Source organism: Nothobranchius furzeri, chromosome 11 (assembly GCF_043380555.1).
Source record: "Nothobranchius furzeri strain GRZ-AD chromosome 11, NfurGRZ-RIMD1, whole genome shotgun sequence".
NCBI classification, from domain to species: domain Eukaryota; kingdom Metazoa; phylum Chordata; class Actinopteri; order Cyprinodontiformes; family Nothobranchiidae; genus Nothobranchius; species Nothobranchius furzeri.
Genome location: NC_091751.1, coordinates 54,677,208 through 54,704,921, shown reverse-complemented (window position 1 = coordinate 54,704,921; position 27,714 = coordinate 54,677,208). Strand labels below are relative to the sequence as shown.

The window sequence follows — 27,714 nt, the reverse complement described above, 5'->3', positions numbered from 1 at the left end:
AAAGTTTCACACAATCCTTTCAACCACAAATTTATTTGAAGTGCCTCCATAAAATAGATTCTGAGACACACTCATTTATATAAACTGAAACAATCTCTGAAAATAATCTGCCGGAGTCTAACATAATAATATTAAATATTCGTAGCTAAATTTTGTAGTAGTGTATAGTTTTCCTTTTCTCTCACTAATAGTAATAACAATAATGAAGAATTGTGCATGGATATATACGCGAGGAAACTGAAAGTGAAACTTAAACATCCTCCGGCGCTGTAATGGCGTCAACTGCTTCAAGGAGGGAAGATGTACCGTTTGGTGGGTCCGTGATTCATCAAAACGTTCGTAGTGGTGTGTGTGTGTGTGTGTGTGTGTGTGTGTGTGTGTGTGTGGGTGTGTGGGTGTGGGTGTGGGTGTGTGTGTGTGTGTGTGTGTGTGTGTGTGTGTGTGTGTGTGTGTGTGTGTGTGTGTGTGTGTGTGTGTGTGTGTGTGTGTGTGTGTGTGTCGGGAGTTTGTAGTGGGTGTGTGATGTGTGTAGGATGTGTTTGTCTAAATGTATTATTGCGAAAAAGCACAAGAAAAAGCTGAAAGACTAGGACTACAGAGAACTACAATTCGTGGGAAAATGACATCAAAGCAGGTGATTGGGTGAGTGAGGGAATCATGTGACAGTTCACGTTGACACTGTGATGATGTTTATTCTAGCGTGTGAAGCCCTGTGAGCTGCAGATCTGAACAACACAGCGTCTGTGTCTGAGTGAAAACGCTTTTCTTATTTGCGCATTTTGGTTGTTTGTTGCAAACTCATTAGCGGAAATATGCAGCGCTCTTGGACATGTTCAGTGTGTGAGATATAAGTGTAACTCCTCCGGTTTAATATGCAAAAAATGTTTGTTCTGTCTTATATAGTTTCAGTTCTACAAGCATTTGAGCACAGATATGCAAATGGCAGCACTGACGCTCCCGCCGGTCTTAAAGGGTTAAACACCATCTTTAAACCTGATTCATGGAACATTTCAACCTTTTCTTCAAATGAATGCAGGTAGAGCTGACGTTATTGTTCTCTGAGGCAGACGTTACAGCGGCTGGCCTTGCGTCGCTGCTCATCAGCTGCTTTGATTATGCCAGGCTTTGCATGAATAAAGTCTCCCATCTCACTCACGGTGGTCAGCCAGAAACTGTACAGGTTTGCAAAGTAGTGGCAGGAGCCTCTTGCGCCTTGACACTCAATAAATGGGTGAGTTCTAAAATCCTTAAGGCAGCTTCCCGAAGAAGTCAATGACTGTCCACCACCCTCGTCGCCTGCCCCTGTGTGCTGAAGAGAGTAAAGCAGCAGACATTCAATGATAGAGCTTGTTTTATACAGCTGTTACAAATACAACAAAGTTTGAAATCTAACTCACCAAGAGAAAAGAGTAACCTGTCCACAAACTCCTCCAGCCGGGTGGGCATGAAGGAACCACTTGAGCCTGACTGTGAAACGCCACTGCTGGAAAAACCATCTCACACACTGCACACCGGCTTATATGGAAGCTTATTTCTGCGCCAAAGAGTGGCATCATGGGTATGGGAGCCGTGGTGGAGAGCCAGTAGGATTTGTCATTGCGACTAGAGTAGTAGCAGGCAGCTTTGTCACAATAGGAGAATGGCATGGTGGAGAAAACCGAAAGGCAAGAGCCAGGCTGACCTGGAAGGAGAAAATGTAAAAGTCTGAATTGAGCTAACTTTAAAATGGCAACAAGATGGTTGTGTTCATGGACGTACACACACTTTTTCCGAAGTCAATTTTTGTCCCCTGCACTTTTCACTGTCCAAAAACAATATTATGCTATATTAAATAGACACTGGTTGAGCACTAGGACCAAGCGGAAAACAACCACTTGTATTGAAGCCTGTTTCCCATTAGAACTATCCGTAATCTCATTTACTGGCTCTGCTGATACTTGCTAATGTGTGATTGGCCATTCCTGCCACCTGTGCATCTGACAGTTCTGCATTCCTGACATTGCATAAAAGACCCTCTAGGCTGTAGTTTTATACTTTTTTTTTTTTGTATACTTACTGTAAAGATCCACACCCCTGCTGGTTGTGCCCCCCCCCCCCCCCCCCCCCACACACACACACACGCACCACACACACACACACACACACACACACACACTTCTAAAGTCAAAACTACATCCATGGTTGTGTTAGATATGGACTTACCCAGATCTTGTGTGTGAGCCTTTTCCTGGCCTTCTAGGTAAAGAAGACTGTATCCCACCCAAAGGCGGGTGCTGCCAGCAGGGCACTCGGGAGTCTGGACTGACTGGCTGTGGATAACCAAAAGAAAAGTCGACCTTCGTGACCTTCTGTAGCCTGGCTCACCTTGATCACCAGGAGGTCCAGGGGTACCTAAAATGAAACAATTTGAACGAAGACAAAAGGGGTAAAAGCAAGTCATGAAATTCATGTTGGCAATCTGCAACATAACAGAGATTATTTAGGGTTATCTTTCTGTAAATTAAAATGGTTTTATTCCTGGGTCTGGCCGTTCACCTTGAGGCCCAGTGAATCCTGGCACCCCAATGTTTCCTGGGTCTCCAACCAGACCATTTAAACCAGGAGGACCTGGTTGGCCTGGAAGGCCCATGAATCCTTTAGGACCTTTGCCTCCTGAAAGAGAAAACCAACAAAGAAGATAATAAATAAATATGAAGTAACATAGTGAAGGGCCATATAACAATATTGAAAATGAGATAGAAACGACTGAAACAGATGTTTCCTAAAGACCACAAAAAAAGAAGAATGCAAACGTGTTGTTACCCTTCCATCCTGGGGGCCCAGGTGGGCCCACTTCACCAGCAACCCCTGCAGGTCCCAGGGCTCCTTGTGGTCCTGGGAGTCCTTGTGGTGCCTTTTCTGTTTTGTCATCTATTAAGTCCCCAGGTTTTCCTTTAACACCTGGAAAATATCACAGTGTGACTTCCATAAGTATATATTCTCAGGTGACCTTTTTTTTCTTTCACTCACTTTTGATTACAGGTTCCTGTTTCTCTGCAGTGCCACCCACCTGTTTCTCCAGTAGGCCCTCTATCTCCCTTATGACCTGGGGGCCCAGGTACACCACGTTGACCTTTGTGACCTGAGGGGCCCCTTGGACCAGGAGGTCCTTGTTCCCCTGAAATAGTATGTTTACATTTGGTTCACTTGAATGACTAATAAAGAAAGAAAAGGATGGTTTCAGATATATAATTTGAAATACCCTTTGGTCCTAGGCGGCCATAATGGTTAGGAGGTCCAGGAGGTCCTGGAAGGCCTTTATCTCCCTTACATCCTGGTAATCCAGGAGGACCAACTGGTCCTGGGTCACCTTTAGAAAAATAATTGGTACCTGGGACCCCAGGAGCTCCTGGAGGACCTGAAAAATCAATTCCAAATCAAATATGTTGAAATAAACATACAGTGGCAAATGTACAGAAATGTGCACCCTTTTAAATAATTCACTGAATTGGTTTAAAAAGAATAAAAAGTTGAAGCAAGTATACCAGGGGGTCCCGGAGGTCCTTCATAGCCCCTGTCTCCCGGGGATCCATGCAAAGGTGTTTGGCATGATGTTCCAGGATAACCAGGTTCACCTGGCAGGCCTGGAAGACCTTCAGGAAGAAAACAAAACCACACTCAGTCCACACTATTGTCTGGGAGAGACCATACCATAGCAGAGAGTGTGGATGGTTAGTGTTATAGAATATAGTTGAAACTCAAAAAATATCGTGAATATCGTGCAAAAGTCCTTTTTTTTCAGTAAGTCAACTAAAAAGGTGAAACTAATGTAAGCTAAACTATTTAAGTCTTTGTTCTAATGATGATGATAATGGTTTACAGCTTATGAGAACCCAAAATTCTAAATCTCAGACAATTAGAATATTGTAAAGAAAAGTTAGATATTCTAAATGTCACACTCTAATTAATCCAAAACTCCTGCGGATGGTTCCTAAGCCTTTAGATGGTCTCTCGGTCTAAGCTGAATTACTGAAATAAATGAACTTTTGCTCCTTGTTCAAATTTTTCATGTTTCACTTGCAAGTTGAAATTTGCGATTTCAACCTGCAATTTCACAAGTGTAGCGTGATGAAGGCTCTCTGATTTGTACCAAAGGTCACATTATCCCAGCTGGGTCAAGCTGGGTCAAACAGTACTTTTTGAATCCACAGATTAACCCAAGGAGCCACAATGTCTGCTCAAGATCATAACATCATATCTGCTGTTCTGTCCCAAGAAGGACACTTCAAGCCACGATGATAACAATTAGATAATAATTAATAAACTCATTGATTTTATTACTGTTTAATATAATCATCATAACATGATCACTTGGCTCATTATAAAAGTATTTTAATTACATGAAATGGATTATTATGCTTTGGATATAATAATGATAATTATTATAATGATTAAAGATGTGTTTAGCAACAAGGTCAAGTCACCCTATCCAGCTAACACAGAGTTCAGATAAACAATAACTGCATCACATGTTTTTGACGCATGTTCAAGCTTTCTTCTGGAGATGGTGGGAGTGGTTCTGAGAGCTTTGGTCAAACTAACCATCACAGATTCACGTTCAGTTCTGAAACCAAGCATCATCCTGAGGAGCCAGGGACGGCCGCCCTGACCCTCTGCCAAGCTGTTCTGTCACGCCGACAAGAATAGCCAAAGAATAAACGGAACCGTAAACCAGCTCACGAAGACTCTACCAGAGTAATTGATTTCTAAAGTTAAGTTAAAGACGAGAACGTTCATCTGCCAAACGCTTCATACACCGAGTGACCCAAGAAGACCTCCCAGGACCGATCTGGTCGTGCTAGAGGTTTTTCTACCAACGTCGTGCCTGGAGGAAACCCATCTCCACCTGGACACTTCGGATCCAAACGGGGGTCTTCTGATTGGGTGAGGTAGACCTCGACAGAATGCGTTTGATGCTGTTTCTCTCAAAATATCTCAGTTATCCGCAAAACATCATTTTCACCCAGAACGCTTTCATTCTCTGAAAGAAACCTTCTGAGAACTTCATTCACACATCCAAAACTCATCATTCTCATTTTAGCTCCATTCAGTCACAGGATTACTTTTAAACAAGTAATATCAAAACTGTTAAAGATTGTCATTAAAGTTGCCATCCATGAATTGTCATTTTAAAATTGTCGTTTCAAATCCTTATTTTAAAACTGTTAGTAATAACATTTCTTCATTTTTAAAGTTGCCTCATTATTAAACGAAACACAGAAAAGGGTTGCATTTCCATTTATCGAATGAAAAGAATCTTACTAAATCCTCTGTTTAATAAATAAACTTTTGCTATTAATTTAAGTATCTTAAATTAAGTATTAATCCGTAGATTAATAATAGCCCAAGCTTGTTGGTGTATGATCTTCTATCGCATATATTAATATTTTATATTGATATATGATAGAAGCTTCATATATTAACTAGTTTGTGTCATCCTAGTTCTAGCATTGAATAGCACAGTGTTAGAGCTGTGTGTGTGAGGTTTTCACCCCGGTACACAAGAGACAAAAAATACTAATTATGTTACAAAACATCAAATGTTAAACAAAAACATTTGTTCAGTCATTTTTCAAGTAAAAATCTGGTGATACCTGAGTTTCCTGGTGGCCCCCTTTCACCCTTAGGCCCAGTATATGTGGCTCCTGGAGGCCCTGGGAAGCCCCTGACACCTTTTTCTCCAGGAGGACCATTTGGCCCAGGTGGACCAGGAATATCAGTTCCTTGATTAGAAGTGAGGGTGTGAGTGAGAGTGTGCTCACAGTGACATGAATAATGCTTATTAATAATGACTTTACCCACTAGAAGTTTTAAATTTCAATTAACAGATTCAGCCGTCAGGCTGAAGAAGGAGGCCTACAGGGCGTGGCTGGTCTGTGGGTCTCCGGAGGCAGCAGACAGGTACCGGATAGCCAAGCGGGGTGCAGCAGTGGCAGTTGCCGAGGCAAAATCTCGGGCATGGGAGGAGTTTGGTGAGGCCTTGGAGAAAGACTATCGATCGGCTCCGAAGAGGTTCTGGCAAACTGTCCGGCACCTCAGGAGAGGAAGGCAGCAACTCGCTCACACTGTTTACAGTGGGGATGGGGAGCTGCTGACGTCAACTGAGGCTATAGTCGGACGGTGGAAGGAATACTTTGAGGAGCTCCTCAATCCCACCAATGCGCATTCCGAGGAGGAACCAGAGCTGGGAGGCCTGGGGATGGACTGTCCGATCTCGGGGGCAGAAGTTGCTGAGGTAGTCAAACAACTACACAGCGGCGGAGCCCCGGGGGCGGATGAGGTTCGTCCTGGGTATCTCAAGGCTATGGATGTTGTAGGGCTGTCATGGTTGACACGTCTCTACAACATTGCGTGGTCATCGGGGGCAGTTCCTAGGGAGTGGCAGACCGGGGTGGTGGTCCCCATCTTTAAGAAGGGTGACCTGAGGGTGTGTTCCAACTATAGGGGGATCACACTCCTCAGCCTCCCTGGAAAGGTCTACTCCAAGGTACTGGAGAGGAGGGTCCGATCGATAGTTGAATCTCAGATAGAGGAGGAGCAATGTGGTTTTCGTCCTGGCCGTGGAACTGTGGACCAGCTCTATACCCTTGCAAGGGTGATGGAGGGGGCATGGGAGTTTGCCCAACCAATCCACATGTGCTTTGTGGATTTGGAGAAGGCTTATGACCGTGTCCCCAGGGGCACCCTGTGGGGGACGCTCCAGGAGTATGGGGTGGGTGGCTTTCTGTTAAGGGCCATTCAGTCCCTTTACCAGAGGAGCGTGAGTTTGGTCCGCATAGCCGGTAGTAAGTCGGACCTGTTCCCAGTGAGGGTTGGACTCCGCCAGGGCTGCCCTTTGTCACTGGTTCTGTTCATCACTTTTATGGACAGAATTTCTAGACGCAGCCGTGGTGTGGAGTGTGTCGAGTTTGGTGGCAGGAGAATCTCGTCTCTGCTTTTTGCGGATGATGTGGTCCTCCTAGCTTCATCCAGCTCTGACCTTCAGCTCTTGCTGGGTAGGTTCGCGGCCGAATGTGAAGCGGCTGGGATGAGGATCAGCACCTCCAAATCTGAGACCACGGTTCTCGACCGGAAAAGGGTGGCTTGCCACCTCCGGGTCGGGGGAGAGGTCCTACCTCAAGTGGAGGAGTTTAAGTATCTCGGGGCCTTGTTCACGAGTGAGGGTAGGAGGGATCGGGAGATCGACAGGCGGATTGGTTCGGCGTCTGCAGTGATGCGGACGCTGAGCCGATCTGTCGTGGGGAAGAGGGAGCTGAGCCAGAAAGCCAGGCTCTCGATTTACCGGTCGATCTACGTCCCAATCCTCACCTATGGTCATGAGCTTTGGGTAATGACCGAAAGAACGAGATCGCGGATACAAGCGGCCGAAATGAGTTTCCTCCGTAGGGTGGCCGGGCTCAGCCTTAGAGATAGGGTGAGGAGCTCGGACATTCGGGAGGGACTCGGAGTAGAACCGCTGCTCCTCCGGATCGAAAGGAGCCAGTTGAGGTGGTTTGGGCATCTGGTCAGGATGCCTCCTGGACGCCTCCCCGGGGAGGTGTTTCGGGCATGTCCTGCCGGCAGAAGGCCCCCGGGTCGACCCAGGACACGTTGGAGAGGTTACATCTCCAATCTGGTCCGGGAACGCCTTGGGGTCCTGCCGGAGGAGCTGGTGGACAAGGCCGGGAAGAGGACGGCCTGGAGCTCCCTAGTTGGGATGCTGCCCCCGCGACCCGGACCCGGATAAGCGGAGGAAGACGACGAATTAACAGATTAACAACAGATTATCTTCTTCTGAACAAAAATCTTATGAGTCATGTCTAATTTATCTTGTCACATCAAACATGTTTCACCAGCATTTACCACTTGATCCCTTCATCCCTTTTGGACCCCTCAGCCCATCTAGTCCATCCAGACCTGGTGGTCCAGTTGGCCCTATGAAAACACAAAAAACCACAATGGAACTCAAAAATCGCCTAGCTGTGTGTTTTCACATTAAAAATGGTGTTTACCTGGAGGCCCATATAGGCCAGGTGGGCCTGGCAGTCCCACACCTCCTTGATCACCTGGAGGACCTGGAAAACCCAGACGACCTGATGGACCACGAGGTCCAGGAAAACCTGGGGATGCACATATTTTGAAAAGCTAAAACCAAAATTAGAAACCCTTTATTCCTTTTGTCCTGACGAGGGTCCAGGGGAGCTGGTACCAAAAAGGGACCCCAAGTTTCTAAGATTAGAAAACATCTTAGCCCCATTTGCATTTGACTTGCATTTGTTTTTTAGTTTTTTTTTCTGGGGGCCCGTGAGTCAGATATAGAATTGGCGTGACTTAAGCTTGGTTTATGCTTGACGCGTCCGCGAGGTTCGCACGGCTCCGCGCGGCAAAATTGCGTTATTTTAACAACCACGCCCCTCCACCTGGCCTCCGCACGGCCCAAACTTTCCGCACGGCGCACCTAGGAAATTTTCTAACCACGCGGACGGTCGAACGCGGAAAAACGTGGCGGACTGGCAAGAACTAGTTATGGCAGAGTTTGTAAATACAGACATTTGTATGATTCAGCTCTCAAAGTTCACCGTGATCAACATGTTGTTAATAAATCTTGGAGAGAAATAGCTCGCACTGTCGGAAAAGACGAGGACGCTGTTAAAAAATGCTGGAAAAACATGAGGGACCAATATGTGAAGGCAAGGAAGGGGAACAAACGGAATAGCGGTGATCCTGGTGGAAACAAGACCACTCCACCAATTCTAAAAGAGCTGAGTTGGCTTTCAACTTTCATTAACAACTGCTATAAACAACAGTAATTTTTACTTCTACTATGGTGTAGTGTTGGATGCAAGCCATAGAGCTCCATGTTGCCCCCTACAGTTTGGGAGAATATTGGTTCCCAAGCCGCATGAACCATAAATGCTGCAAGTTGTGAAGCGTGTTCCATCCGCGAGCCGCTTCACCAAGCATTAAGTAAATGTGTCAAGCATAAACCAAGCTTGAGGCTTCCTGTCTCTAGCAGTAAATGGAAATGAAGCAGGGGACATCCTGGACATGTCACCAGTCCATCATAGGGACAGAGAAGATGACTAATGTCACAGACAACCATCATTGCAATCACTTGCTCACCCTCTGCTTTTACACTATGTGCATGTTTTTGACACACCTGTAAAACACAAATTTGAAATTTTCACATTTTCTTTTTGACAGATCCATTTGAATTGTTTAGATTTAGTACAGCTATAAATGTTGGCATTTTCAATACCCGTATTAATGAATTGGCCTTACAATCTCCATGATTTCTCCATGGCTAATATTGTTTTTAAATAGTATCGTTTGTTAGTCATCCATTCATCAAATGCCTATTCATTGTTTAGCTATGCCTTTATTTGCCTCAACATTGAACAGAAGAGAGAACAAAACAAGAATAACAAAAGTACACACAGTCAGATATCAACAATTTTTTTTTATTGTAAACCACTACTTCAGTGTGCTCCCTGGCTGATGATTACACATTTTCTATCAATAATCCTAAAAGACTAATCACCTGGCCCTCCTGGTCGTCCTGATTCTCCCGGGATCCCAGGAACACCAGGTTGCCCAGGTCTTCCTCTGGGTCCTGGGTTACCTGGATCTCCTGGATGACCATTAGGTGCTAAAGTAAATAAACAATTAAAAATCAAATTTTACCAAATGATTTCCAAATAAAAGACTGTGAGGTGAATATAATTTAGGTATTATTTTTGTTCATGCTCACCAAAGGGTCCATCTTCACCTGGTGATCCTTTGGGCCCTTGAGGACCAGGTTCCCCATAAAACTCTCCTGGATCACCTGGAACAGGTTTTTGTAAAAATCAGTTGAGCTGCATAAAATCCAGATGTTTTGAGCTATAGGAAACTGAGTTTGAACATTTATACTTCTGTTTCTAAAAAACCTGATAGCATCTGTTAACCAATGTGCCGTGCACACCAGCCCTTTGTCTTACCCTTGACACCAGGGTATCCCTGAGGCCCGGGGATACCTACTTCTCCCGGAAGACCTGGATCTCCCTTTAATACACAAAAATACAAATTTTAAATTTCTTGCATGTACCTTTCTTATTACTTGAAGCATAGTACATAAAATGATACCCTGCTTCTAACGTATTATTGTGTACAATGCAGCTTGAGCATATTAATTTATCTATTTTTCTAATAAGGCTCAACTGGTGGCTGGTTTCACATAGTGAATTGAACATAAATAGCTGTAAACAAACTATGAGGTGGTCAGTTGAGTTCGCTGTGTACCGTTTCTCCATCATTTCCAGGATATCCCCTAGGGCCTGGGAAACCTTTAATTCCCGGAAATCCAGGGGGTCCTGGCACTCCTGGCCTGCCTGGAGCACCAGCAAGTCCCGATAATCCTGGTGGACCAAGCCACCCATCAGGCCCCGAATCGCCTTTCATGCCCTTTTGACCATTTGAGCCTGAAAAGAATGCAACAAATGACCAAATTTGCAACAATGCACAAATCATGAGGCTTATAACAAACAACATTCAGTTATTTACTGCAGAACAAGATAAGTTGAAGTTTTAATACCTGGAAGTCCTGGCTGTCCTAGTGTCCCTCTCCTTCCAGGAAATCCTGGATGGCCTTTTGTTACATTTACAGTCAGTGAGGGCCCTGATGGTCCTCTGGGTCCTGGAACACCTGGGAGCAATAGATAGATTTATTTATTTTTTTTTTTTTTTATGTGAGAAGATGTCACTAATAACAGCAGAAAATGTTGCATTTTCAGACATGTATGAAATACACATCTTTTATTGTTGCCCTGATTTCTTACAACTTATCATCAAGGTATTGCGTGCTCTAAAATGAGCATGAGAAACATTTGAAATAAAAACAGTTTAATACAACAATATTAAGAAAGCAAACTCCTAATATTGAAATAATTTCAAATGTGTTTAAAGACAACAATGCCAGAAAAGTGCTTCGATCATCAATGAGCAATACAGTCGCTATACTTGGCAAAAACAAGATGGAGAGCATCCAGTTTTAATAATTGTTGGTTTGCTTGTTTGAATACCTGTTAGAACTATTTAAGAAAATAAACTTAAATCTATTAAACTCCTCATAAAGCCAAAGAACAAATGATGAGCCTGTTAACCTGCAGTGTGGATTCTGTTGAGCTTCTGAAAGTAAGGACTTAGCTTTTCTGAATGAGGAAATCATCAAATGGTTTTTGTTTTATATCTTATTGAACTGAAGCACTAATTTGCACCTGATACATAAATAAATATAGAAATAGGTTCATTTGAAACAAAATGTTAAATATGAGCCAGGTAGATGTTTTGCCTTAACCCTTTAATGATTTTTTTTAATATTAATTTATTTTTATTTTTTTAAAGTCACCATGAAAATACATGAGATTAACCTTTTCTGCCAGGCAGGCCTTGAAATCCCGATTCACCAGCATGACCTGGAAATCCTCTTTCTCCCTTTTGACCTCTTAACCCCTGACGTCCAGGAGATCCTGGTACTCCATTAGGTCCAGCCCTGCCAGGGTAACCCTTCTCTCCTAGAGAAGTTGACATAAGTAATGCATTTGAAAAATCATGACTAAAAGACAAATCTTGTAAAGTAATGAAAGTGCTTGTAGAGCAGTAGCTGTGTTTCCTTTATTGTTGAACTTCAGGGTAGACTCACCTACTGGCATGCGCGTGTCTTCGCTTGACCGGGCGGGACGAACGGCCGTTTTCCAGGCCATTTTCAGGAACCTTATGAGTACCTGCTCGAGGTACGTACTCTGAGTGGCCCAGTGAAAGGCCAGGTAAATTTGGTGAGTGAGAACACCGCCAAATGACGTTATTGTAAGAAGTAGGAAATGCAAACGGGGCGTAGAACCGGCATTTAGGAAAACATGAGTTGTTGACGCGTTCTGCGCCAATCGGTGGCGTAACTCATAATGTGGCGGTTGGGATGTGCTGGCGTTTTACCATATTCTTTACAAAGCCAAACTGTAAATGGAGACAGGATAGCTAAGAGAACCTGGCTTCCGGATCGCCCGGTCAATTTCCTCCTCGCTGTATTTACCCTGAAGTTCCGTTAAAGGGAACACACCTACTCAGAGCACTTGTTAAATCATGTGGATTAATGTGATATGTTTAACGTGATTTACCTTTCTGTCCTGGAAAACCATCATTACCAGGTTCCCCAGGGGGTCCAGCGGGGCCTCGTTGTCCTGCTAGGCCTGGACCACCAGAAGGACCGGGTAAACCTTTTGAACCTTTTTGTCCACGCCCAGGAGGACCTGTTTCTCCTCTCCCCCCTTTCTGACCAGGATAACCTTCACAGAAGGGCAAAATTCAAACAATTAATACAAATTTGAGAAAGCTGTTATTAATTTCTATAATATAAGTAGAACAATCTGTGCTCACCTGATATTCCTCTTGTTCCTGGGCGACCAGGAGGACCTGGAGGGCCTGGTGGACTTGTCACATCACATTCAGTGCAGGGTGGGCCTGGTGGACCAGTCGCTCCATGGTCACCATTGTCCCCAGGCTCTCCTTTACGTCCTTGAGGCCCTGGTTGGCCTTGTGTGCCTGAAAGGTTAATGTAATCCAATTCTGTTTTACTGAAATAACTACACAGTAAATGACTTGAGTTTCTTTATAAATTTGTTGAAGTTTATGTGTTTGAATGTGGGTTAATGTTACCTGGTGATCCTGGACTTCCAGGAGTTCCAGGAACCCCCATAACCCCCAAAGTTCCACGAGGTCCTGGTGCTCCAGTAGGACCTGGCCAAGCAGAGAGGACATCTCCAGGGGCACCCTTTCTGCCTGATGGTCCAGGTAACCCAGGAAGGCCTTGAGGGCCATCTAGACCAATTCCCCTGGGACCAGGTTCTCCTGGCTCTCCATCTACACCTGGCGGCCCTTTGACAAATAGAACACAACTGCTTTAATTCACGTGGATTGGATTAGTTTAATAATTATCTAGCTTAGAATGCATTTATTATTAATTTAAATTCAAATTACATTTTTATTTCATCAGACTGTTTAAGAGATTGTACCTGGTGGTCCAGTCCCTCCAGTTCCACCATCTTCTCCCTTCATGCCTTTGTGGCCAGGGGGTCCTGGAGTTCCTGGAAAACCGTCTCTTCCTGGCTGACCCAGAATCCCTTAAATTGGGACCAAACAATTCTAAATTTTAAACTTAAACTAAAGTGTGTATCTGAAACATGTCAATAAACATTTTTAACCAATGATTTATCGATACGGAAGTGGAAGACGGTGATGAAAATAAACTTAAAAGTCATATTAAAAAATGTTAATAATAATAATAATAAAACTTTAAAAAACTAATCTCACAAAATAGCTCTATGCAGGATTGATCGCAAGGTCCATGTGGACCAATGGGACCAAGGGGGCTTGAAGGCCCAGCTGGAGAAAATGGAAGATTTTGTGTGGAACAAAAAATCGAACGAAATGGCACAAAACAGCCTGATATGTTTAGCACATATGAAAATAATCTGGCTTTCACTTCTTACCTGATTCACCTGGCTCTCCCTTAGGACCTGGTGGGCCAACCTGGTCTTTATGGCAGCACGGGTCACCTAATGACACAAATTCAGAATAATTTTACAGAATTTGACACTTTCTTTAAAAGGAAGGCATAAGGAACATTTTCACACAAAGAGATCTGACCTGGAGGCCCTGGTTTGCCAGGGATTCCTGGTACTCCCGGAAAACCCTGATTTCCCGGAGTTCCACGTAGCCCGGCTGAGCCTGGAAAACCAGAGCCAGGAGGGCCCACAGTTCCTGGAAATCCCTTTGGTCCCGGAGAACCAGGGTAGCCTTTGGGACCAGGCAATCCTTCATACCCTGCACCCTGGAAAGATGTTAATACAACATGAGAACAGAAAAACACATGCAGCCACAAGAAGCTGAACTTGTGACAAAGGAAAATTATTTGAATGTACAGAATAGACCTAAAAATTGTATTATTTTAGATTTGCAAACCCACCGGTGGTCCAGGTTCTCCCAAGGTACCAGGTATGCCATCCTGTCCAGGTCTACCTGGATGCCCAGGAGGACCAACATATCCAGGTTCTCCTGGATTACCTTTTGCACCTTTTTACAAACACAAAACACTTGGAATATTAAAATATAAACTTGTGATAGTTGGAGATGTATTTAGATATTTTGTGCTGAACAGTTGCTGTTGGCTTATTGATCTTCTACTGAAAGCAAAAAAAAAATGTTTGTGGGAAACGAGTTCTCTGCAAAACCAACTTTTCTGTTTGTTTTATGAAAGCAAAACAGAATTTTGTTTATGTTCAAATCTGTTTTAGTACAAAAGGAGGTTGGTTTATCACACACTAACCTTTATTTCCCACCACAACAGATTCTCCTTTCTGACCTTTTCTTCCTTTTGAACCTGGAGTTCCATGATCACCCTGAGAGAACAATGAGTCGGGAGTTTTGTTATGTTTTCTGGGGTCAAAATGAAGAATAAACTTTCAAAGTCTGGATTTTAAAATTAGAACTTGGTTTTGGGTAATGCTATTTTACATGTGGGCCTCTTGAGCCTTCATTGCCCATCAGTCCTGGATCTCCTTTGGGTCCCGGAGCTCCCGGTAACCCTGGGAGGCCTGGATAACCAGGAGGACCAGGAGGGCCTTCAGTACCCCTACCAGGAATGCATTCACATTCTCCTGGACAACCTTCAGAAGACAGAGGTGGCAAAAAAAATATTAGCATGTTAAAAAGCACAGCAGTGATCAGAACTTAAGTTTGATTTGGTTTTACCTTTTGTTATTTCAGAATGTGTCATACCCATGTTTTAAATTCACACATCTTTTACTTTGTTTGGATTTGATTTGTATTCTTAATTTGTGTCAAATTCTCTGTTAATTACTGGTTTCCATGCTTTTTTGCTCTGGCAAAGCTCCTTTTGTTTTTAGGTGTTAGCCATAATTCAGTTTTTTTTAAGTGTCTGATGCAGTCTGCTTCCTAGAACTACCTAACTTTCTCTAAGGGGTATTTGTTTTTGTTTTTTTCTGTCCAATTATATATGAGCTAATGTGTAAAAAAACACTTTCAAATTGCAATAATGACTAAAATCCAGTCAGGTTTTGAGTTTGTAAGTTTTCTATCTAGCTGTTGCTTTTGATGTAATGTTTAAATGGGTCATTCACTCATATTTTCTATGCAATCGCAGTGGTTTCTGTTAGGAATTAATGCCATGTAAGTCGTACTCTGGGGACAAAAGCTCCTGTGCAGCTGTTTCAGCATGGAGAATTCAGCTGGAGGAGAAATAGCTTTAGACACGGGATTTGGAGTCTTATTTCCTGATATTTGGACATCTCGCCTCTGATTGGCTAACGGCAATGTGACTGTACCACTGACTCTGTTCTGCAACATTGGTGGTTTATCTCCACAAATAACTGAAATCTGAAGGATTTCTGCCATGTGGTGAAGTTGCTAATGCTAATGGTAAGCTTCTGCTAGCCGAGACATTCTCTGCTGTTTCCTGGATGCTAAACCAACAACAGTCTTCCCCTTTGTGAGACAAGGTGGGTGAGTCTATGAATGATAAGTGACAGTGTGACATAGATCTATCAGGCTTTTTTAATCCTAGAGTTTCATCATCTATTTTCTATCAGAAGCTAATGCAGGAGATAGGTGTAGGAGACTATCTTCATGTTCAGCCTGCATGGAAAACTCTGAGTGACCAGTCATTTAAAAAAAAATAAGTAAAAATGGTATGTCAGAGAAACTCCTCTTTAATTACTAATTACAAGAAAAAGAAGGACAATTAAATGTTTGCTACTAGTAGCCAGGAGTTACCTTTAATTCCTGTCAGCCCTTTGTTTCCGTGTGGTCCTCTGGATCCATTGTCACCAGGCTGCCCAGGAGAACCAGGCTCACAGTAATAATCTGAGGCATTAAGGGAGACAAAGATGATGGCAAACCAAAACAAAAATATCTATGTTTGGGATGAAATTAAAGATTTACCTCCACATCCTGATCCATCACGTCATGTGTATCACAACATACCCACACACAAATAAAAACAAAGTAAATAAAAAACACTAAGGGAAAAAATATGTAAAAACAGGAAAAACATTTATTTATGAAATGAAAACCTATACCTGGAGGACCTGGGAGACCTGGGAACCCTTTAGCCCCTGGAAGTCCTTTTGCTCCCTTAAGTCCTGGAAAGAGGCCAATTTCATTCTCATCGTAGCTTCCTGGTTCTCCCTTGTTGCCCTTTTCTCCAAAGGGACCTGGCGGACCGGGCAATCCGCGTCCTTCTGAACAAATGAAGAACAAAAACAAACAAAAAATAAATAAATACAACATGAAACTTTAAATAAGTATTGGACTATTCATACTGTATTACTAATTACAGCAAAAAAAATCTAATGAATTTCAGATGCTATCACTACAGCTCAACAGATATTCACTTGTAAGCTGTATGGTGAGTCATAACAACCAACAGATCTTATATAAATTAAGGGTTACTTGTATTTTATAAAGTTTCGGTGAATTCTTACCTGGTAACCCTGGTGAACCCGGAGGCCCAGGCCTGCCCATGTGCCCTGGGTCCCCAGGGATTCCTGGAGCACCTGGATATCCACGGTCTCCTTTAGCACCTAAAGCAACACATCCAACCTTAAGTGGTTTTATTATTATTTACATGTTGTCTTATTTTTTCTTTTACAGGCATTTTACATTTTTCATTGTACACAAATAACAGTGGATCACTGAGTTTAGTTCTACAATCTGAACCTATTTCATGGTAAGGTACATTTCAAAATGTTCTAATACACCACTGGTCAGCTTCCATTTAAAGTTTGCTTTTTAATTATTTTGGGTCAATTGGCTTTCATTTTCTCAAAACATTTCATTATGAAGAGTGTTAGTGACTGATGATCTAGATATACCTCTCACATAACTATCACTGTGATTCAGCAAAGGACCAGGTAGACCTTGATCTCCTGGATATCCCTGTAGAGTACAAACACATAGATGCCAACAAATTATATGAACACGAATCTGGGAACAATTTCAACTATTTTGTATTATTTAAATAATACATCAAACTTATATGGCACTTTTTAGGGCACTCAAAAATGCTTTCATGCTCTCTCACATTCACACACTGCCATTTGGCGCTGTCGGCCCCTCTGACCACCACCATCACAGGCAAGTTGGGTGAAGTGCCTTGCCCAAGGACACAAAAGCAGAATATCCCTGTTGGGAGCTGGAATCAAACCCATGACCCTCCGATCATGAGGCAACCCGCTCTACTTTCTGAGCTACTGCTGCCCCATTCCTTTCTATTATATTTGTGTTGTTCTGTAAATGTGGCTGATCCACTTAGAAACCACAAAGGGGCAGTGGAGGCACATTAAACATGTTCTCTGTATGTTATGGGACACTGAAGAGTTAATAACTGTTGCAAAAGCAGCTCACCTTTTCTCCTTTTCTACCGTTAAGGCCCGGAAGTCCTATGTTTCCAGGAGAACCCTTAAATGTAATTTTATGATCAGTAACTTAAAGAAAAGCCTGAGTTATAAACACTTAATAAATGGTTTGAACATCAGTTTCACCCCAGCTCCTGTCCGTCCTTCTCTACCAGGCTGTCCGGGAAAACCCTAAGGAGGAAAATCACAAACTGAAAAATAGTAAAAATGTTTTTTTCTTTCTGTGAAATAAACTGCATGAAGTACAATTTACCCTAGCACCGGGAAATCCGAGGATTCCTTGTTCGCCTTTAATATCGTGACCGTGCGATTTTGCTGGAACACCCTGATGGCCAAAAAAGTAAAATTGTATAATTCGTTTATTATTTGTTCCTAGCAAAGCTGCAGGCAAATGATTATAAAACTCACCGTTTCTCCTCTTGGACCACATATTCCAGGAAGGCCTTTATCTCCCTGAGGAGCAAATACTATGCAATTAGCAATGAGAATTCTATTTGAATTTTTACAGAAAATATGCTTGGTAAAGAAAGCTTAATTTTTTAAATAATTTATGTTTTATCATACAATTATAAGAGATTTTAGCATTTCTGACAGGAAATAGATGGTGAAACTCTAGGATTTGAAAAGCCTGACAGATCTACGTCACACTGGGACTCACCCATCTTGACGTGCAAACCGAGAAGACTGTTGTTGGTTTAGCATCCAGAAAACAGCACAGAAAATCTCAGCTGGTAGAAGCTAACTGTTAGCATTAGCAACTCAACCACATGGCAGAACTCATTCAGGCTTGTGCTATTTGTCGAGATAAAGCATCCACGTTGCAGAGCAAACAGAAGCCTCTTTTAGAAAACAATGCCGTCATTTTGCCACAGCGCCGTGGCAGCATCAGAGAGCCTTAGCTTGTTTATAAGTGCACAGACTGTGATGGTAAAATTGCACAAACATGTCCTTGTTACAAAAGAATGAGGTGATGGTGGTATAAAGGGTGTACGGGGGCGGTCTCTGCGCTGCCGTGGACTTCCGTTTATCTTATACATAACTTGCTTTTTATTGCGATCGAAGCCACACTCATCAAGTTTTTACTTAAGCAGCTCCTAAAGGTGTCTGTCCTCCAAAGTCCCTGTGCAGGTGATCTGAACTCCAGCTGTAATGGAGAAAAGATCTAGGAGTGCTGTATTGCTCCAGTTTTCCATCTCAGCTGATTCTGAGTACAAGAACAAAACTTACGGCCCGTGTTTACTGTAATTTTTCTGCCAGAGCTCGGCAGTGACTCCCCACGTGATCATGACATCTCCTTCTGTTGCTCTACTGCGTAATATCCATTCACAAGTCTGGCATTGTCATGATATCACTACCAAGCGTGGTGGCACAAATGCCACAAAATCCCTGCATCGCCATGCCACCACGGCGCGTTCAGAAGACACACCGTGGCGGCAGTTTTATGCTGATTTTCCAGCATAGTGTGTCCTCTTAAAGGGGCTACAGTCGGTGGTAGAGTCGTGTTGCTATTATCCAATCAGACGTGAGATGTCAAAATATCAGGAAACAAGACTCCAAAACCTGCCATGTTAAGCTCTCCTCTGACTTGATATTCTACTAGTTCCTGAAACAAGTGCATCTGAGCTTTTTTTTTTTACCCCCGAGTATGAAGTACAAGACATTCATTCATACTAGAGACGACTGCAAATGGATTGATTAAACAAGTTAATCACACGTTTGAACAAGTTACAGGGAGCTTGATTAGCTTGTTTTTGTGTTCACCTTGACACCTTTAGGGGGAAGGAAATCTGGAGGAAATTCTACAACTTCTTCAGCTCCTTGTGGGCCAGGAGGACCTTGCTCACCCTGCAGTATATAGATATATCACAATAATTAAAGGTGCATCCATTTAGCTGGAAAAACAAAAAAAACGTAACGTGACGACTGCCGTGAATAGACTGTTCTTACATCGTCACCTTTATCACCGACGAGTGATCTTCCTGGGTCGCCCTGCACAACAAGCAGAACTTTATGAAGTATATGGTGTGATTAAATCAAAAGCATTTTCTCTTGTTACGCGTGCTGATAATGACTGTGAAGATGGCTACTTACTGGCTGTCCTCTCACACCTTTAGGTCCGTCCAAACCCTAAGAAGAATCAGACATGTAGTCTTATAACTACACAATGATATCTTCAGGTAAACAATCTTGAAACGTTGCATTGTGTGAGTAGAAACATTGGACTATTTATACCTGAGGCCCAGAAGGGCCAGGGGGACCAGGCTGGCCTTTACGTCCAATGTCTCCAGGTATTCCCTAATTATAAAAACATAAGCTTCAGAATGAAATGATAAACAAAGTTTGCTACTAACACATAAAAAAGTTTGCATATTTTTGACCATGTAGAGAGAAAAATATAAACCTACAGGCAAACCAGGTTCTCCATCTATCCCACGTTCCCCCTTTAAAAATGAAAGAAACAGTAATAATACAATATAAGTGACAGAGCTCAAAAATGTATTTGGAACTGTGAGTAGGATGTGACTTACAGGTAGACCTGGAAGTGGAGCATCGTACAAAGGTTCTCCTTTATCACCTTTACGGCCTTTTAATCCCTGATGAGAGAACAGCAAATTATCTCAATAAAATGTATAAATAACCACTTTAATTATTATTCCTGATCTACTTTGCTTGAAAGAGAATATGAGAATATTCCCAGCCCTTAATCAAGTGTCTGAACATTAGGACTCACCGGTGGACCGTGAAGTCCATCCAAACCTGGAAAACCAGGTATTCCTGGTTTACCCCTTGTGCCATTACAGCCATCTACACCAGGCAGACCAGGCTCACCACCAGCACCAGGGTGACCCTGAGAAATGGAGGGTTGTTATGATTTACAACTACACGGTGGTGACAGTGGCCAACATTCGCTTAACTAAGAATAAAATGGAAGTGTGCTCTTGGGTGTTTATAAAATATACAGTGGGACATGTAGTCCTTACTGGTTTAAACCAGTAAGAAGTAACATAAACATGAATAAACAAGTATTCAGCGTGGACTTCTCTTCTGGCACTCACAGAGTACAGACGCTTCCCTTTTTGCTCCCTTATCTTTTTTTCCCGAGGCTCTTTGTCCTGTCTGCCCACAGAGCGCCTCTCTGCACTTCTCCTGAAAAACCCTATTTTTTAGAAATGGATTTAATTAATTGTTCATTCAGTGCGATTGCTAAGATTTTTTCAATGATGACAATGGAGCAGGGGGCTCCCACTTGCCCGCAAGAGACACACCCTGCAGGGTGTATGCTCGATTCCTGGAAAGAATGGAGGATCGTATGCCTCTCCCAGTTGTCCACTGAGGACGTCAAAGATGTGTGGATGTTTGGCCTGATGATCACTGGATTTCTTCTGATTGGAGTGGGAGGATATCTGGCTTTCTGGAAATTTGGGAAGACGGGAGCGATTGGAGGGCGACCCGCACCCGCGGAAAGCACCGTTCGTGTGGGGACCTTACAGACTGGGACGTTACTCGAGGTGAATCATAAGCTGGACAGCGTTCTAGCTGCATTACCGGTATTAGTGCGCAAAATGGATGTCATCTCGGAGAGGGTCACCGGACAGTGTGGATATGATTAAAACCTGAATTGGCTTCACTGGAGGACTGGAATGATCAGTTACAGACTTGAAGGCAGAGAGGAAAATTATCTCTGCCTGACCCAAACAAAGTCTTGTTATCCGAGTCTGACGCCATGGCAGCCTTGTGAGTGCCAACAACAAACCCCCACGAAGGAATGCAGACAGATGCTGTGAAAACCCGACCTACCCCCCCCACCCCCACCCCCCCACCCCGCCTTCGGATTGGTGGACTTTAGCCTGGCGAGATCATCAACCTGCAGGTGTCAATGTGCTCTGCGCTCCTCCCAAGATCTCCCTCCCACCTGTGGCTACTGTGGATGAGCGCCATACAGGGCTGCTCTCGCTGGGGAAACAGGATCCCAGCCCACCCCCCACCCCCACCCCCCACCCCCCCACCCCCCACCACCCACCACCACCACCCCACCCCGCCTTCTTATCGGAGTCATGTTGTGAACTGTGATGTTCGTGCTTATATGTTTGAGGCGTTTTTTTGCATAGTAAAGCTATGCCCTGCCGGGAGTAACTCTGGTATGCCTTTTTTTTTCCCCTCCCCCAATTTATCCTCATGTAATCCCCTTTCATCTAATTGAAATGAGTGCCGTTATGGCTGCTCTTGTGGTCTGCCTGTATCTGTTCTGTCTACATGTGTGTGTGCAACCTTGGTCAGGCTGTGCTGCGGAGTCAAGTTCCTATGCTCTGGGTCGCTGGAATGCTGGCAATTGAGCTTTTTCTGATTCTGATTACAGTTGTCCACTAGAGGTCCTTGCAAACGCATCACAGCAAAAGCTGCATCAACCTTGAATATACAAAGTACTCAAATGTTGCATGAGACATTAGGAAATGCAAATATTCAGATTTTGATACCAAGGGTGCATCTATTTTTAGAATATATGAATAAAAGAACGATATTAAAGCTGTTGGTTAGGATTGTATGCAACCCAACAACAGAAGGCGGCTTAAAGGGTTTAGTTTTGTTAATGTAGCGTCAGGCTGTATAGTGTGACGACTGCAGTTTTATTATGAACAATAAAATATGATGATTCCATATAAATATAAAATATCAATAATATGAATTATTTGACTTTTGACATGTGCGAGTAAATGATTGACAAACAGCAGTTAACTTACAGGTGACCCATCATGACCCATGAACCCAGGAAGCCCTGTCTCACCCTGAAATATTAGAAAAGCAGGTAACGTGTTTGCAATATTTCACAGGAGACATTTCTAAAATGAATAACATTTATTTTACTGCAGGCTATATTGTCTTTTGAATAAGCTCAGAAAAGCATGATCATATACAAAAAATAAAAACACATTTAGTATTTTGATTTTTGGTTTCATGATCATGTTTTGTAATAAACTAGAATCCAAACACTCACACTGTCACCTTTTGGCCCATCTGGGCCATATGATCCCATTGATCCTTTCCTTCCATTTTCTCCAGGTGGCCCTTCAAGCCCCCTTGGTCCCATTGGTCCACGAGGACCTTGCCGACCAATCCTACCTGGAAGCCCCTACCAACAGATGGACAAAGAGACAAACAGATCTTCAGTAAAATGCATATTTTTGTCGCCCTTAGCAAACAATAGGGATTTTTGAAATATAAAATGTTGCCAAGTTGACAAAAGCTGTAATATTATTATTGTTGTTATAGGGTTATTTTAATGCAGTGTTTTTCTTCAGTTTGTACCTGTGCACCTTTGGCAGGAAGGCACTGACATTGTGAGCAGTCCCTGCCTTTACATGGATCCTTGATTTCAGCCTAAAACCATAAAACACAGACAACAAATCGCCAGCAGACTTCAGTTTTTCTCAGGTGCTTTTGTGAAAATCAAACAGTTTGGGAAATCTTGAGTCATGAGACAGAAGCCACATCCTGTCTTGTAGGGAACACTTCTGATAAGACATCCTCACATTCCACATCCACGTTAAATTATTTCCACCACTTTGTGTGTGTGTGTGTGTGTGTGTGTGTGTGTGTGTGTGTGTGTGTGTGTGTGTGTGTGTGTGTGTGTGTGTGTGCGCGTGCGTGTGCGCGCGCGTGTGTGTGTGTATCTTTCTGTGTTTTGAGAGTTTTTCCATGGAGAGATATCTGTGCAAACATTCTGTGGTGTCTTCTCCAAGCTTCCTCAATATTTAGTCTGGTTAGTGCAGCTTGTGATGCACATTTGTTGATAAAACTGTCCAAATTTAGGTTTTGGAAAAAACCTGCATGAGAAATGGTCAACAAAAAAATCTTAAGACTTGAAGTATCAATGAGAAATGAAAGTACTGAAATGTCAGCAGTGTTAAATAATACATTTTATTATTTTTATTTATTTGTGTATTTTATTTTATTTTTAATTTTTTTGTGTGTCTGAAATTCAGCACCTGCTTCCACATGGTTAGGGGGCTAAAATTCCAGCAGACGAGCTCACATCACTCCAGTTTTACAGTCCCTCCACTGGCTCCCGGTAGAATATAGAATTCAGTTTAAAGTTTTAGTCCTGACCTATAGAGCTCTTAACAACCAGGCTCCAAGCTACCTATCTGAGCTTTTATCCCCACACACCACCTCTCGGAACCTTAGATCCACATCTGAAAACCTCCTGGCTGTTCCTCGAACCAGACTGAAAACCAAAGGGGACAGGGCCTTTCAGACTATTGCCCCCAGACTTTGGAACAGTCTACCTTCAAATCTCCGTCTCTCTAACACTGTAGAGGTCTTTAAAAATCATCTAAAAACTCACCTTTTCATCCAGGCGTTCTCTCCCTAAATGTTCTAAAAGATGGCTTTGTTTGGGTTCACACCTTCACTTTGTTTATACTCATGATTTTATTTTCTACTTTATCACTGCTATTGTTTTTCTGATGTTTATATTGGTTAGAGGTATTTGCCCTGATCTTTATCATGTTGTACAGCGCTTTGTGATTTATATCTGTGAAAGGCGCTATATAAATAAACTTTTACTTACTTACTTACTTACTTAAAATTAATAAAGAGCAATACGATTCTTTATTTTCATCCTAATTTACCAGTTATTTGTTTCTACCAGCTGCATAAATACAAGTTTTAAATATTCACAGAAGGATGATACATCCTTTGTATTGACACCCAAACAGCAATCATGTTATGCTTAATTATGGTTGCCAGTTATTAACTAAGGAATCAATGTTTTCTTTGTTTTTAGAAACAATCACATTCCTGTGTGATTATACAAATGTGTTGTGTATGCTGAACAACTGGACACTTTTTTGATGATGATGATGATGATGATGATGATGATGATGATGACTTATGATTTTAAATAGCCATGGGTATAGGGATATTGGCTTTTTTTTTACCAATATCCAATATACCAATAATGTCTAACTTTCTGATACCAATATATGCTGTATCCCCGCTCATAAAAATATGATTTACTTTATACACTGCCCATCCAAGATAAAGTAGCCACTAAAAGAAAAAGGGTCACACACTCCAATATTTCGTTGTACCATCTTTAGCTTTGATTACAGCATGTGGCATTGTTTAGATACGCTTCTGCAATGTCACAAGATGTATTTCCATTCAGTGTTGCATTAATGTTTCACCAAGATCTTGCATTGATGATGGTAGAGTCTGACCACTGCACAAAGCCTTCTCTAGAACATCCCAAAGATTATCAATGGGGTTAAGGTCTGGATTCTGGTGGTCAATCCATGTGGGAATGGCTCATGCTCCCTGAACCACTGTTTGAGCCTGATGATTCCTGGTATTGTCAACTTGGAATATGACCGTGCCATCAGGGAAGATGGAATAACCTATATATATACAGAAAAATCAGCAGACCTCATTTTTGGAGCAAATCATGTTGCTTAACCAAAACTGCAGCAACCCCAGATCATAGCACTGCCCCCACAGGCCTGCACAATAGGCATTAGGCCTGGTGGGTGCATCACTTCATCTGCCTCTCGTCTTACCCTGATGCATCATCACTCTAGAACAGGGTCCATCTGGACTCTCAGACCAGTTTAATAATGCATTGGACAGTTCTTTACCCCATTTTTAGTAATTTCTACAATCTCCTTAGATGTTTTCTCTGCTTGATGTATGCCAATGATCTGACCCTTCTCACACAGGCTAACATATTTTCCACAACCACCAGATGTGTCTTTCCACATGATTGATTAAGAATCGAGAAGGAACTCATTGCACCAGTTGGGGATAAATAACTTGTTGCCAACTGAAAGGTAACTGCCCATGCAGTAATTATCCAATAGGAGGCTCATACCTATTTGCCTAGTTAAATCAGGGTGGCAACGCTATTTTTGGACGGGCAGTGTATGTTTGTGCCTTGGTGAACATTTGTCTTTGTAACCATTGATGCATTTAGGGAACATTTTGATATGAGTTAAAGTTACTAAGTTGATCAAATGTAATCAGTGTACACACGCTAACCCAGGCTAATTGCTAAGTGCAGCGCTAAGATGTGTGTATTAGTCAGTAATGTATTTGTTCTTTTTCTGTAAATTGCTGTATATTGCTCGCAAGCATGTGCACACACACACACACACACACACACACACACACACACACACACACACACACTTATGCAAGCATCATCTCACCCTGCACACATGTTTTTCCTACTGTGGGAGGAAAGTGAAGTTCCTAGAAAGACACCCACACAGATAAAAGGAGAACGTGCAAACACTCTCTGAAAGTCAAACCAAAAGGCCTTCTTGCTGTGAGGCAACAGTACTAAGTATAACCGAACTGTGCTTGCAAACACTTAAATCAAACTCTGTACGCAATAAAAGTCAACATTGTTACTTTTTACGAGCTAAAATAAAATATGTCCATAAGTCATGAACTAAGTGAGCCACTACTTCCAAACAGCATACACATTTTACGGATTTTCAGATCTGGGTCTAATAAACTGTATACAGAACGTTAAGTGGCTCTGTAGACTGTAAATCTTTGTAAGAAATCTCTGTAAGAAAAATGTAAATCTGGGGGACAAATAAAACGACCACACAAAAATTCCCAACAGTTAGTTTACAGGTGCACTAAGGAAAAATAATAAATATATTTGGTCACATAAAGGTGTGCAAACTCTATTTATCAATAAAAACCACTTTAATTGGTTCTAACAAAAAATTCTCCTTTTTTCACTATTCTTGGATTTTGTAAATTATATATGAAATGAGAATAAAACAGTTCTTACCGCACTGATGCACTGTAGCTGCACACTGATAATCAGAAAAAAGATCCACCTGCAAATAATACAGTGATGTTAGAATACAAAATGAACACATCAAACATCTTTTGTCCAGCTATATTAAATAATTATTCATAGCTTGCATGCCATAAACATCTTGTGTCTATGTGAGTCTATAATTTATTTTTAAATGTCTGCTGATTTAAAGAGTAACTAGTTAAAAAACAAAAAAAAAACTGTATTTTTTTATACTTTTATTTTACCAGGTAAAAAAGAAGAATAAGAACTTTTTTTTTTCATTTACAACTGTGGCCTGGCAAAAGATAATACTTTTTGAAGGAAAAGAAAATGGGGCTGTAAAATAAAGCATATGTTACACAAATGTACACAAACATACAAACAAAGTGTACAACTAAATCACACACTTACAAATACATGATTACAGTGCATGGCAATTTTTTAACTGTGGAACAGCCATAGATAACGGGTAGTCGGTGTGACAGCAGCACGTGTATTTCAGATGATCTGTGATCATCTTCTTTGGAAGGCCAGTTAGATGAAGAATAACGAGCACAGTCATGAGATTTAAAAGGAGCGTATGTAACAAAGGGGATGGACGAGTGGCAAAGAACATCAAGATTATGGAGCAAACTTTTGGATGCAGACCTGTAAATGACATCACCACAATTAAATACTATGTGCGTCAGTCTACGTCAGTGAGGAGTCTAGATTTGCAAGTGACCAGATGTGTTGAATACCTGAATAAACATGCAGTAAGTGTGTTAGAGTTGAGGCAAACGGACCTAAAATGCATGGAATGTAAATGCTAATGATATACAAGACACATATCTGACATGTTTCATGTTACGTGCTACATGTTTACAGAAAATGCATGCACTTTGCAGAAGGACGTGGAGCCATGCATTTTCTGATTATACATGCAAAAGATAAAATATAGTTAATATTAGTTCTATAAGAGACGCAACATTAAAAATATACTCTGATCTCACCAGAGTGGATGCAAGGTCACAGAAGACATAACATCCTTCATCTTGTCAATTTGCTGAACAATTGAATGCCAGGCTCAGTGCTGCCCCCTTTGGTGGAGACAAGAAAACAAGAAACAGCTAAATAAACTGTTAGATAGGTATAACTTCACACAAGATCATGGAAAATAGTAACTTTCTAAAAATGAAAACAAAAAATGTTTATGCATTAAAGAAATCTGGATTGTTACTTAGTTTTTCTAAATATTTTAAACTTTGGCATAGAAATGATGAAAGCTCACCTCAAAAAATGAGTTGAAATAACGTTCATGAAGGCTTCAGTGCATCCTGAACAGACTCATCTGTGAGCAGATTCAAACCAATCTTCTCCCTTCCTGCCAGTGGAAACCAAACTGCCACTGTTTGTTAGTGATAGGAACGAGAT

At 42.1% G+C, this 27,714-nt stretch overlaps 1 protein-coding gene across 1 annotated transcript; it reads right to left on the bottom strand.

The window, feature by feature from the left end:
- Window positions 1-14: 14 nt before the first annotated feature.
- On the bottom strand, window positions 15-27,714 carry LOC107384004 (collagen alpha-4(IV) chain). Its single transcript, XM_070541885.1, has 47 exons — window positions 27,572-27,714; window positions 27,294-27,380; window positions 26,290-26,338; window positions 22,791-22,862; window positions 22,480-22,614; window positions 22,226-22,270; window positions 20,218-20,334; window positions 20,015-20,080; window positions 19,892-19,927; window positions 19,719-19,781; window positions 19,578-19,613; window positions 19,434-19,475; window positions 19,248-19,331; window positions 17,895-17,939; window positions 17,740-17,811; window positions 17,613-17,657; window positions 17,476-17,529; window positions 16,944-17,007; window positions 16,554-16,652; window positions 16,033-16,310; window positions 15,844-15,982; window positions 14,566-14,717; window positions 14,378-14,450; window positions 14,018-14,124; window positions 13,699-13,882; window positions 13,542-13,607; window positions 13,065-13,172; window positions 12,709-12,927; window positions 12,430-12,594; window positions 12,171-12,338; window positions 11,427-11,570; window positions 10,592-10,702; window positions 10,300-10,478; window positions 9,999-10,062; window positions 9,770-9,844; window positions 9,560-9,667; window positions 8,031-8,138; window positions 7,882-7,953; window positions 5,634-5,762; window positions 3,525-3,632; window positions 3,242-3,397; window positions 3,050-3,157; window positions 2,803-2,940; window positions 2,536-2,652; window positions 2,203-2,391; window positions 1,398-1,681; window positions 15-1,309 (listed from the first exon to the last, which is right to left on the bottom strand). The coding sequence occupies exons 2-47, from the start codon at window positions 27,332-27,334 to the stop codon at window positions 1,049-1,051; spliced, it is 5,175 nt and encodes a 1,724-aa protein (XP_070397986.1). The 5' UTR covers window positions 27,335-27,380; window positions 27,572-27,714; the 3' UTR covers window positions 15-1,048.